Source organism: Emydura macquarii, unplaced genomic scaffold (genome assembly GCF_026122565.2).
Source record: "Emydura macquarii macquarii isolate MOO-44397 ecotype Brisbane River unplaced genomic scaffold, CSIRO-AGI_Emac_v2 contig_2369, whole genome shotgun sequence".
Lineage (NCBI taxonomy): Eukaryota > Metazoa > Chordata > Testudines > Chelidae > Emydura > Emydura macquarii.
Genome location: NW_027132506.1, coordinates 378,525 through 390,816, shown reverse-complemented (window position 1 = coordinate 390,816; position 12,292 = coordinate 378,525). Strand labels below are relative to the sequence as shown.

Sequence of the window (12,292 nt, the reverse complement as noted above, 5' to 3'; positions counted from 1 at the left end):
TGCACACATGCCTGCATCCAGGTACCCGACACACATGCACACACGGACATACACACACGCCTGCATCCAGGCACCTGACACACACATGCACACACGCCTGCATCCAAGCAAACACAGGTACACACAGATACACACAATCTTGCTCTCACAGCCTTCATGGGTAAAAGCTTCAGCGCTGCCAACACTGAGGATCTGCTCTTTGATGCCACACGTGATGTCCAAGGGAAGTCACTGGGTGCCCAGCAGCAGCAGCAGCTGTTGATATTCAGGGGCACCGTCAGCCATCGCTAGGTCATGGGGAGCCAACCGAGCCTGGCCAGCTGCAGTGAGATGCAGGTGTCCCAATAAGCCCCAGACCCTGCCATTAAGAGCGGAGGCAACCTGCATGCCGACGCCACACAGGAAAACCCCCACGCCCCACCCGAGGGGTTAACCCCTAACTAATCGCCTATATTCAGAGATGTCTGCTCCAGCTTCTAGATGCTGTGACCTTCGTCCTCCCGAAGCAACGTGCTGCCTGCGTTAAGCGCTGGCTCTGATACATACCTCCAGCACTGGGATAGACTTGAACATGCCTAGGGGCAAATGGGGCCAAGCGAGACTTTAGATGCAGCAGCAGCAAGAGCAGAGAGGAGAGCACAGAGGCAGTGGGGAAGGCTAGGAGAGGGAAGCAGACTCGCCAGGCAAACCCAACAGGGCAGGGGGAGGGTCTTGATAACTTCATCGCTACCCATAGTCCCCCGGGTTGAGTTGCCTCCATTAAGTCATGGCCACAGAGCTCAGAAAACTTTTCTATCACGGAGCTCGGACTCCAGGCCACCTCCACCGGATTGCCATGGGCTAGCCTGCAGGAGACTTACACCAAGGATGGAGCAGCGCCAGAGCCTCATTTGAGATCCTTGAGGCAGACGAGTTAGACCCAACCCAATCTACAGGTGACGTCACCAGCAGCAGACAGGTACTAGGGAGCCTCCACTCCACTATTAGACTAAGATGTAGGGTTTTGCGACTAGCCCACGGGCAGAGCAAAGAGCACAGCTAACCAGGGCGATCAGACACGGTTTCTGCTACCGCAGAACGTCCAGGGAATGCCACGAACGAGAGCAAAGCGGAGCAACTGCAGCACCGAGGAACCTGCGGTGCCAGGATGTCCCTGCCTCCCCTGGGCTGCACCTGAACATTTCCAGCACTGCCCTGGGTCTGAACCGTTGTGCTACGGCACCCGAGAACCACCAGCACTGAGCACCACGTCCATTGCCTCTGCCGGCTCCCTGCGGCGCTGAGATGCCCCTGCCCCAGCTCCGATATGCACCTCGAGTCCTGGGATGCTGGCCCTGGAGACTGAAGTAGGTCCAGCTCCTTGTTTGCTCCCAGTTTGGCCAATGAAGGAGGGGGCAACACCTGAGGGCCAAAAAGGGCCAGGGAGAAGCTGAGCAGGAGGAGACCTGGTGAGAGAAAAGACCTGGGAGCAAGGAGACCGGAGGAGGTCTCTGCGGGAAAGCCGGAGAGAAGCTCTCTGCAGGCTGTTGCTGGAAAGAGAGAAGAATGAGCAGGGAACCTGTGGAGGGGCTGAGCCAGACAGCCCTGGCCAGAGAAGAAAGGAGAGGGCTGAAGGCCGAGAGCAGCAGCGGGGATGCCTGCAGGAAGCTGGAAGGCCAGAGCAGCCTGATGGCTGGGAGTGAGGCACGGCGAGGGATGAAGGAGCCGCACCGGAAAGCCGGGGCGTGGCAAGGGACACCAGGCTCAGCTTGATGCACTGTCTGGACTATGGTTGTGGGCCTTGGTGAGTTGTCCAGGTTTCTGTGCTCAGAGCTTTCTTTTGTGACCAGTTAACCCACGATGGCCATTGGCCCTCAAAAGACTGTTTGGACTATTTCTGGGCTTCTGAAGGAGGGAAACTGAGTCAGGCGCACGTTATGCTTCAGCCTGCTGCAGGAGGGCATTCCACACGGTGGGTGCCTTGTGACAAAGACCACGGCATGGCCTCTGCTCTAGCAAGCCACCACAGCCAGCAGCACCCCCTGCACCAACCCAGCAGAGCATGACACCCAGGCAGCCGTAACCTAACCCAGGAAAGGACTTTGTTCCCCAAATCTATCACAAAGAACAACACAGACCAGCTCTCTGCTCCTCCCCCACCCCCAAGGAATGTGTCCACTGAAAATACTCCAGGAGGCTGCAATAGATGATGCAGGAGGGTCTTGAGCAATCTCAAGTCTGGGCCATGGGCTGGCTGCAAACACTGGGAAAGGAGAACAGGCAGGGCAGGCCACCAACTAGATGGGATTTAACCCTTGGAGACGAGGATTTTGGGTGACAAATGGAGAGGTTTTATTCTGAGTGACTTTTAAGGGGGCTGGAGTCAGACCAGCAACCCTAGAGTCCAAAGCTCTCTGTCCATGGCACAAACACAACCCAAGGGCAGCAGTTCCGGCTTCCCTTCGCTGCCTCTGCCAATACGCCTTTCTCCTGACCTGGGAGGACACTTCTGGCCCTCAGGGAGGAATTCAGTCTCCGGGCCCTGTCACTCTGGGCAAACTGCTATTTGGGAGGCCACTGAGTGTCAGCGATGACAGTGATTTCAGGGACGTGGTCATTTCCCCTCCGGGGTCTGGGTGGCGAGGCCCACGTTGCATTTCACATGGCCCAAGCAGATGCTAGCAAACGTCAGACTCTGATCAGCTGAGTGCACCCCTTGTGTTCCAAACATCACTTGGAAACAGCGAAAACGCCAAGCACGCGGATTGTTCCGCTAGACGAGGGATGGGGTAACAAGAGACGAGCCCGTGAGCTAAAGGACAGAATCGCAACGTCCCTCCCTTTGAGCCCTCGCACCTGAGAGGAAAAGCATTCGCTTTATTAAAGATCCCAAAAGCTAAACGTCAGTTTCAGGAGGACGGTTTTACATGGTACGTTTCCATTTTCCCATGGAATCAAACCACTGTTTGCTCTTTGGTGCTGGTCATTATGGGTCTATATGGTGGGGGATGGAGGGATGGAGCAGGGAGACAGGCAGAGGGGGAACATGTGTTACCCACACACACACACACGCTCATGCAGAGAGCTCACCACGCATTTATACACATGCAGCCTGAAAGTACATTTCCCTGCTCATCAAACAGACTGCACCCCCAGCTCTCTGCTACAACACACAGGCGGGTGGAAGGCTCCCGGAGAACAGCTCCCAGCTACACTCCCCCTTGGTACAGCCGTCCTTTATAACAATCAGACCATCTGTCTTCAGAGGGCAGGGAGCAGGTCTCCGTGGGAATCAGTGACTGAAATCTCTTGGCTGGAGAGAAAGAAAACAGGAGAGTTCAGTTCCTCCCTGATTAAAATTCCTACTGAAGGGGAGGAAACTGGAAGGACTGTGGTTTATTCTTCACCCCTCTCTTTCTCCAGAGCAATAGGCTCCTTAGCCCTCTTGGCCTTCGTGGTGTCCTGATCCCCAAGGTAGCCCAGGTCGGAAGGCTGCCCTGCTGGCCCCTCGCCGTTGCCTTCCAGATCCAGTTCCTCGAAGGAGGAGCCGCTGGCCCCGGACTCGCTGTAGCTGTGCTCGCTGTGATTGTCCGTCTCGTCCCGACCACGGCCAACTGCGAAGGGGGACAGGATGGAGGTGGCCACCGAGGTCCCTCGGCTGTCGGTCGTAGCCTCCAGGCTGATGGAGCTCGTCTCACTCAGGGTGTCGGCCCCTTTCGAGAGGGGAAGAGAAGAGGAACAGATTAATGCGGAGGGGAAAGAGAGAGCAATGCAGAGCTCACGGGGTGCAGGGCTGAGTGGAGCAGGGAAGAGATGGCTGTTTCTGCATTCCTCCCTAGAAGAACTCTTTCGCATTGTGGCTCCATTACCCACCCCCCCAATGAAGAAATTCCCCACTCAGAGATCCCCATCAGTGGGAGCCCGGCAAATCAGATCAACCCAAAAAATGACACGAATTATAGACTCAGAAAAGATGAGGGTTGGAAGGGACCTCAGGAAGTATCTAGTTCCATCCCCTGCTCAAAGCAGGACCAGTCCCAGCTAAATCATCCCAGCCATGGCTTTGTCAAGCTGCAGCTTGAAAACCTCTAAGGATGGAGATTCCACCGCCTCCCTCGGTAACCCATTCCAGTGCTTCACCACCCGCCTAGTGAAAAAGATTCTCCTAATGTCCAACCTAACTTCCCCCACTGCAACTTGAGACCATTGCTCCTAGTTCTGTCACCTGCCACCATTGAGAACAGCCTAGCTCCATCCTCCCTAGAACCCCCTTTCAGGTAGCTGAAGGCTGGTATCAAATCCCCCCCCCCCCCTCCAATCTTCTCTTCTGCAGACTAAAGAAGCCCAGTTCCCTCAGCCTTGCCTCATAAACCATATACTCCAGCCCCCTAATCATTTTCGTTGCCCTCCACTGGACTCTCTCCAATTTGTGCACATCCTTTCTCTAGTGGGTGACCTAAAACAGAACACAATGCTCCAAATGCGGCCGCACCAGTGCCGAATAGAGGGGAATAATCACTTCCCGTGACCTGCTGGCAATGCTCCTACTAACGCAACCCAATATACCATCAGCCTTCTTGGCAACCAGGGCACACTGCTGACTCATATCCAGCTTCTTGCCCACTGTAAAACCCCCAGGTCCTTTTCTGCTTAACTGCTGCCTAGCCAGTTGGTCCCCAGTCTTTAGCAGTGCATGGGATTCTTCCGTCCTAAGTGCAGGACTCTGCACTTGTTCTTGTTGAACCTTTCTTTTGGCCCAATCCTCCAATTTGTGTAGGTCACTCTATCCTATCCCTATCCTCCAGGGTATCTACCATTCCCTCCAGCTTAGTGTCACCCTTGAACTTGCTGAGGGTGCAATCTACCCCATCCTCGAGATCATTAATGAAGATATTGAACAAAAGCAGAATCCTCTAGTCTTCCCCACAAGGAGGGGCAGGGTAAATGACGAGGAAAGGAATCATGCCAAAGGAACCAATAACTATCTCAGCCGCAGAAAACACCAAGGAGTGTATGTTGATATATTATCACCCCATCCAGCTCCATCCCAATCTCCTGTGGACTCGGGTGAGGGCTCTGATGGTATGTGTCTCCCAGAGGGCATCTGTGTTTGCAATCTGGTGTTTTTATGGTACCCATTCCAGCCTGGACCATTAGGAGAACAGATGAAAGTTTCTAGCCTGGCTGAACTGTTCCTTGTGACATCACCCCAGCCCATCAACACTTACTACAAAGCACCCAAATATAGACTGGGGCTGGAGCACAGGACTTATGAGGAGAGGCTGAGGGAACTGGGCTTATTTAGTTTGCAAAAGAGAAGAATGAGGGGGGATTTGATAGCGGCCTTTAACTACCTGAAAGGGGGTTCCAGGGAGGATGGGGCTAGGCTGTTCTCGGTGGTGGCAGATGACAGAACAAGGAGCAACGGTCTCAAGTTGCAGGGCGGGAGGTCTAGGGTTGGACATTAGGAAAAAGTTTTTCACTAGGAGGGTGGTGAAGCACTGGAATGGGTTACCTAGGGAGGTGGTGGAATCTCCATCCTTAGACGTTTTTAAGCTGAGGCTTGACAAAGCCCTGGCTGGGCTGATATAGCTGAGGTTAGTCCTGCTTTGAGCAGGGGGTTGGACTAGATGACCTCCTGAGGTTCCTTCCAACTCTAATATTCTATGATTCTATGGTAATACCCAGATGCAAAGTCCTATGTTGAGGCAGGAGCTCATATTCCCAGCGTAAAGTTCATTCAGCCACTAGGAACATGCTGGACAAGGTACATTTCACTCGTTCTTGTCTTTCTCCGTCACTGTGTCCTGCTCTGCTCCAGCCCCAGCTCCCCTCTTTCCCTGTTGTAAATTATATCCCCAGCCAACGCCCCAGCATCTCCTACACCCCCTTCTCCCCACCAGCATCCAAAGTGCCCTTCTTCCCACTCCCCACTCGGGCAGAGTCTTCTGCTCGTCAGTCTCCTTACCACACACAGGCCAGCCTCAGAGCTGGAAGCGGCCCTGGCTCTAGACTAGCATGTCCCTGCTGGCAGCTGTTCAGCTGCCTGCCCCGTGCAGGTTCCTGAGGAAAAGCAGGGGGAGTGAGGAGCACAAAAGCAGGGCTGGCTGGCGTGGATGAGAGGCATCAGGGAGCAGGACACGCTCCACCTCAGCAAGCTGAGCAGCCACAGACGCCTCCCCCTCCCTGGCACAGCACCCCCAACACCTCACCTCCTAGGAAACTAGCAGCCCTGAAGGTGTAAAACACATCAGGACCAGCCAGGACACTAAGGGTTAACAGTCTAACTGGGAAGCCCCAAAACCCTGCCAGCGCAAAGAGCCGGGAGCAGGCGTTGCCAGGAGAACTTGAACTCGGGCATTTCCTTGAACGACTTCGTCTTTAAATCTGCCGTTAACACAGTTGTTTGTGTTTCATTTCCTTGGATTTTTTTGAAGCCAAAAAAGAAACAACCACATTGCTGCAGCATTGTGGGTGTGCTTTCCACAGCTCCATTAACGGCAACCTTCTATGAGAAGCATGTCACCCTGGCCCCCTGAACTGTGGAGTAGCCTCAGTTATGCTTTGCCACATGGTAAGCACACAGCACTGTCTGCAGAGACAGGCTAGCCGTCCCTGTGTCCCCATGGAGTAATGCAGTGCAGCAGAGGAGAGCGAAATGACTGCACCGCAGAGGAACGCATCCAAATGCCAGCTGAGACATTTTACGGTGCCCGTGCAGGAATGCAAATGTGGAATTGCTCAGAACTTCATTATCTTAAAAAATGAGTGAAAGTCATTCTCATTTGATGGCCGGGTGACAGAAGGCTGATCCGGATCTCACGCCTTGTCTACCTGGGGAAGCTGACCAGCACAGCTACTGCAGAATAAGCTATTCTGGAACAGCTGTCTCTGTGAACACACTACTCCAGAATAAAAGTGATTTAATAGTTATTCCAGGAGCACTATGCTGGCCTATTTCCCCATGTAGACAAGTTCCCAGCCTAGTCCATAGTAGGCAGGTGCCCACATCATCAAAACCATGGCATCACTGTCCCCCTTGCTGGAATTTCTCTAAGAAGAGTTAGGAAAGTCAGCCTCAGCACTTCTATCACATCGTCTTTGGCCTAATCCTGCAGCATGGCCTCCCCCAGCTCCAACCACAGACCAGGCTGTGGTAAATGTCTCTGCTCTGAAGGACTCATCAAAGATACGCACATTTCTACTGCCTGGAACGCGCCAGAACTGCTTCCTTCTGATTTGTCACTTCCCCCCACTAGCTGAGTTGATGCAACTGATTCTTCAGCTGACGGGGTGGAGGCCTAGTGTTCGAAGCTGCACATCACAGCCAACAAGCACCACGTTTTGCACTCCTATCTAAGGAGCTCTGCAAGCTTTCGCTAAACCTCACACTATCCCGAGGGCGATGGAGGCACTGAGCGGGGAAAGGACCTGCCCAGGATCTCCGAGCGAGTCAATGGTAGAGCTGGGAGTGGAGTCCCTGGCTCCCGTTACTGTGCTTTCACCACAAGACCATGCTTCTCCCATGAGCTCTGTTCTTGAGGCTCCATCAGTGTGACTAGCGGACGAGCCTGGTGTGTACGAGGTCACAAACTGATACAGTCTGGCACTGCATGGAGTGTGGAAGTGTACCCGTCACTGAACTGAGCACGGGGATGAGGCTGGCCTGCCCTCAGTATCTGATACACTGAGTGTGTGCGCCCCGCTGCCCTCCCTGGGAGGGAATCACATCCACTGACACTGCTCCTTGGGTCTGTTCCCTAGGCCAGACGTGAGCTCGCACCTGCGGTCTCTGCATATGCATCCAGCCATGGATCTAACGAGCAAGGACTGAACATTTAGTATTTCAGATACATATTCCTAGTGCCTGCTCTTTAAAACCTTCACAGCTGCTCCTACCCTCCTCCAGAGAGGGGAAGCCCTGTGCTTTGCTCCTCAGGTTATAAACATCGTATGCGGATCTGGACAGATCATCTGGGAGAAGCCAGCCATGCAGCTGGTGTCCAGTGGCACGGGAGGTCACTGCAGCCACCTCTTCCTGGCTCAAACATGGCTCAAACACCCCAGTGAAAAGACCGCAGCGATTCCCTAGCAGACATTCATCCACACAGCTGCCACTAGATCTCTCCCAGGCTGCCCACACAGCCCTGCCAGTGCCCCTCCGTCCTGACTGCAGCCTCTCCCGCCCCAGCTATTCTAGATCCGCCCCCCGCCCCCAGTCAGAACACTTGGCGGCAGGCTCCAGTGAGGGGCAGCCACTGATTTACTGGGCTCCGCGGCTCCCTTCACCCCCTCGCTCCCTCCAGCTTCCATAAAGAGAAGCCTCTTTAGGAGCAGAAAGCGCCTGCCCTGGAGCCGTGAGCACTTTCAAAGGCTCCGTTTGTCCCTGGGATGCATTTCAGCATTAGGTCCAGCTCCCTGCACTTCCACTAAAGCAGGCCCCTAACCTCCCCCCGCAGCTCTGCCATCCCCGACTGCGAGCGACGCGGGGGGACAGCACGGTTTGTACTCCAGGAACCCAGCCTGCCTAATGTTTTCCCCAGCTCTGGGCATCAACACAGGCCAAAGAGGACAATAAAGGTTTCATGGTACAGCTGCCCTCTCCTTTCGCTCCAGTTCTCTAAGTGCAGGCCCTTCCGGCCACGGCGCGTGCACGTCCTCTGGGAAGGATCCAGCGCACGCACGTCCATGGGGTGCTATGATGCCTGCCACAAATGCTCCAGGGATGGCGCACTGCCCCCTAACAGAATGGTATGCCTTGCCGGACGGGGGGGCAAGAGGGAAGGTATACCGGGGTAGATCAGGTACATGTGAGGGGCACTGCATGACTTCTAGTATCCTAGGACACATCCTTTGGTGCAGATAGACTGGGGGAGAGTTTGCGGGGCAGCCGGGGGCAGAGTCTACATACACATCAAGGGCCTGGAGCCCATTGCTGGCAGAGGGCATCCTACATACAACAGACGGGTACCCAGAAGTAACCTACTACAGGACAGATCCATAAGGAAAACAACAGAATGCCTCTGGCCATCACCTACAGCCCCCAGCTAAAACCTCTCCAACACATCATCAAGGATCTACAACCTATCCTGGAAGACGATCCCTTACTCTCACAAACCCTGGGAGGCAGGCCAGTGCTTGCTTACAGACAGCCCCTCAACCTGAAGCAAATACTTACCAGCAACTGCACACCATACAACAGAAACACTAACCCAGGAATATATCCTGGCAACAAACCCCGTTGCCAACTCTGCCCGCATGTCTACTCAATTGACACCATCACAGGTCCTAACCACATCAGCCACACCATCAAGAGCTCGTGCACCTGCACATCCACTAATGTGATATACGCCAGCATGTGCCAGCAATGCCCCTCTGCCATGTGCATTGGCCAAACCGGACAGTCTCTACGCAAAAGAATAAATGGACACAAATCACACATCAGGAATGGTAACATTCACAAACCAGTAGGAGAGCACTTCATTCTCCCTGGACACTCGGTAACAGACTGGAAAGTTGCCATACTTCTACAGAAACCCTTCAGAACCAAACTCCAGCGCAAAACTGCAGAGCTGGAACTCGTCAGCAAACTTGACACTATCAGACTAGGTCTGAACAGAGACTGGGAGTGGCTAGCCCACTCCAAAAAATAATGTTCCCTCTTGACATTCACTCCTTCTCATCAATTGTTGTGAATGGCCTCATCCACCCTGACTGAATTAACCTCGTTAGCAATCGCCCTCCTCACTGGACTGTAACTCACCCATCCTTGCACATGTATAGATACCTACCAAACTGATTTCCACTTCATGCATCCCATGAAGTAGGTTTCTGCCCACGAAAGCTTATGCCCAAATAAATGTGTTAGTCTTTAAGGTGCCGCAGGACTCTGGCTGTTCTACATACAACAGAACCACGTCCAAAGTCCATTATTAAGGTTATAAAGTCTTAGAGCTGGGACACGGGACAGCGGGAGAGTGCCCTTGCAGCCTCAGAGCGGCCCCCTTGTGCGTGCTTTATGAGACAGTCTTTCATCACACGATTATATGCTGTTTTCCCACAGGACCCCTGCCTCATTTGTTGCAAATGTTGGAAGGTGTGTCATGAATGAAGCAGGGGACGGCAGGAAGAGAAAGGAGGGGCTTGTGTTTAAGAGAGACATCCTTGGTGTATTTGGGGTGAGTCACATACAGCAAAGTTTTTGCTACCAATTCAGCGTTCCTCATCTTGTGAGTAGCTGCCGTGAGGCCCTGGTTTTCAGAAGCACGGAGCACTCACAACAGCAAATGAAGTGAAGGGAAGGTGCCAGTGCTAAAGACCTACGGCAGTCAGGCTGTACGCTCTATAGCACTGAGCACAGTGTTAGGAGTGGGGGCAGTCCTGAGTTCCAATCCCACCACTGCCAGGGACTTTCTGTGCCATCAAACAAGTCCCTTTGCCTTTCTGTCTTAACTTCCCATCTATAAGATGAGGATAACATTTCCCCACTTACCTGGCAGGGGTATTGAGAGGGTTAATTAGGGACTCCCTGCCACTATAAATTTTACCAAATAATCTGAAATATCAGGCCTTAGGTGTCTCAGACTGGGGACCCAACCATGCAAAATTAGGGGGCACATTTACAAATTCCAGCCTCAGTTTCCCAGCTATAAAGGGGGACTGATGACACTTCTCTATCACACACAGGAGTTGGGAAAATAATTTCATTAATGTTTGTGAGGCACTCAGATATTAAAGTGATGAGTTACAAAGAAAAGCCCATGAGAAATGTATAATCACAGCTTGTGTGTGGATGATGTGTAAGAAAGAAGGTAAAGGGCCACTCATGAGCAGGGTAAAAAGAAGTTGGGATCCATGGAAAAAATAGTACATGATCATGTAATTAAAGACTGTAACATACGCACAAGGGGCAGAGTTAAGGGTACGTGGGCGACCTTAATTCTGGAAATTCCTTATTGTTCAACGCTTGACTTTGTAACCTTACTAACATACTTTTAATGCTGGTTTTTTTAATGTTATTTTTTAAACACACACACACACACACACACACACACACACACACACACACACACACACACACACACACACACACACACACCTCTTCCAGTACGTCCCAATATGTATGTTAGTTTGCGGGGATTTCAGGGAAGAAGCTCAGCCTATATGGAGTAAATGTGAAATGTATAAAAGCAAAAATTGGGTGAAATTGACAACTCCGCCATGTGTCTGGGTCCAGTGGGGTGCTCTCTACTGGTCTGCTCCTATCAGCATCCACAGCCAGACCTAGCCCCACATCCTCTTCTCCCCCTCCAACCCTGCAGTAGTGCATCTGCCCAGCCCCTCCTGCTGCAGCTCCTGCCATTTCCCCAGCTAGCACTTTCCCCACTGCCCCCATGACTCTGAGCCAGAAGCATGAGGCTCTGGCACCAGGAGCAGGAAGAGACATGGGTCCTTTAAGAGTCTCCCCCACCTGATCCTTCCAGCCAGCAGATCTGTCAAGAGTCATCAAGTACAGGCTGCTCTCTCTACATTGGGCAATCACTTGTCAATGCAGAATCAATTAACTCAGTCAAAGGTCACTGCTTGGGTGGCTGTCTGCGGGGCTCAGAGCCATTCAGCCCCTCTCCCAGGCCTCCGGAGACTGGCTCTGGCCCCATGGAGTGAAGGTGAATACGCCCAGTGAGAAGGCCTCGCTGGCTAGCACAGCCCAGCTGACACAGCAGGTTTCAGGAGGCTGCCCTTTTGTTTCCTTCCTTCTCCGAGACGCAGGCCCACGTTCCCGTCAGCCAGGGCTGCAGGAGATCATGCAGCCCCCATTCCACGCTGCTCCTTTGGTCAGTTGACGGGGATGATGTGCCTGGCAAAAGGCTAAATATGTCCTGGCCTCCGCACTGGCCAGAGATCGGGGGCCAGGCTGTCCCCAGTATATGCCACCACTTCAGCCGAGGGCTCATTACACCCTCCCCCTTTGGCTAAGCAGAAAGTGTACTGCTCCCCGCTACTCCTCCCAATCCACCCTGGATTACGGGACAGCTCTGGCCCCTTCCCAGCACAGACGGCCGCCGTCAGCTGGGTTCCTAGCTTGACCCCTCCTTAGGAGAGCCCCACTGCTGCACACTCAGCCTTGGAACAAGGCTGGGAAGCCAAGGAAGGGGCTGGCCACAACCCCACAGCGCTTTGGAAAATCTCGGTCCTGACTTTTACCTTAAAAACCATGACAAATCTCCAGTAAGATCTCGGGGGTGAGGTGCGGGGAGAACACGCCCACCGCTGGGCCCTGCAGGCAGAGCTTGGTGCAGGGCACAAAAGGGAA

At 53.3% G+C, this 12,292-nt stretch overlaps 1 protein-coding gene across 5 annotated transcripts in view; it reads right to left on the bottom strand.

The window, feature by feature from the left end:
- Nucleotides 1-2,792: 2,792 nt before the first annotated feature.
- TEX264 (testis expressed 264, ER-phagy receptor) overlaps nucleotides 2,793-12,292 on the bottom strand; it is a 101,822-nt gene continuing 92,322 nt past the window's right edge. For all 5 annotated transcript variants that reach the window (XM_067561164.1, XM_067561159.1, XM_067561162.1 and 2 more), the window contains one exon: nucleotides 2,793-3,692. In XM_067561164.1, coding sequence (XP_067417265.1) covers nucleotides 3,376-3,692 — 317 coding nt within the window. In that variant the 3' untranslated portion in view covers nucleotides 2,793-3,375. The remainder of the gene's footprint in view (nucleotides 3,693-12,292) is intronic.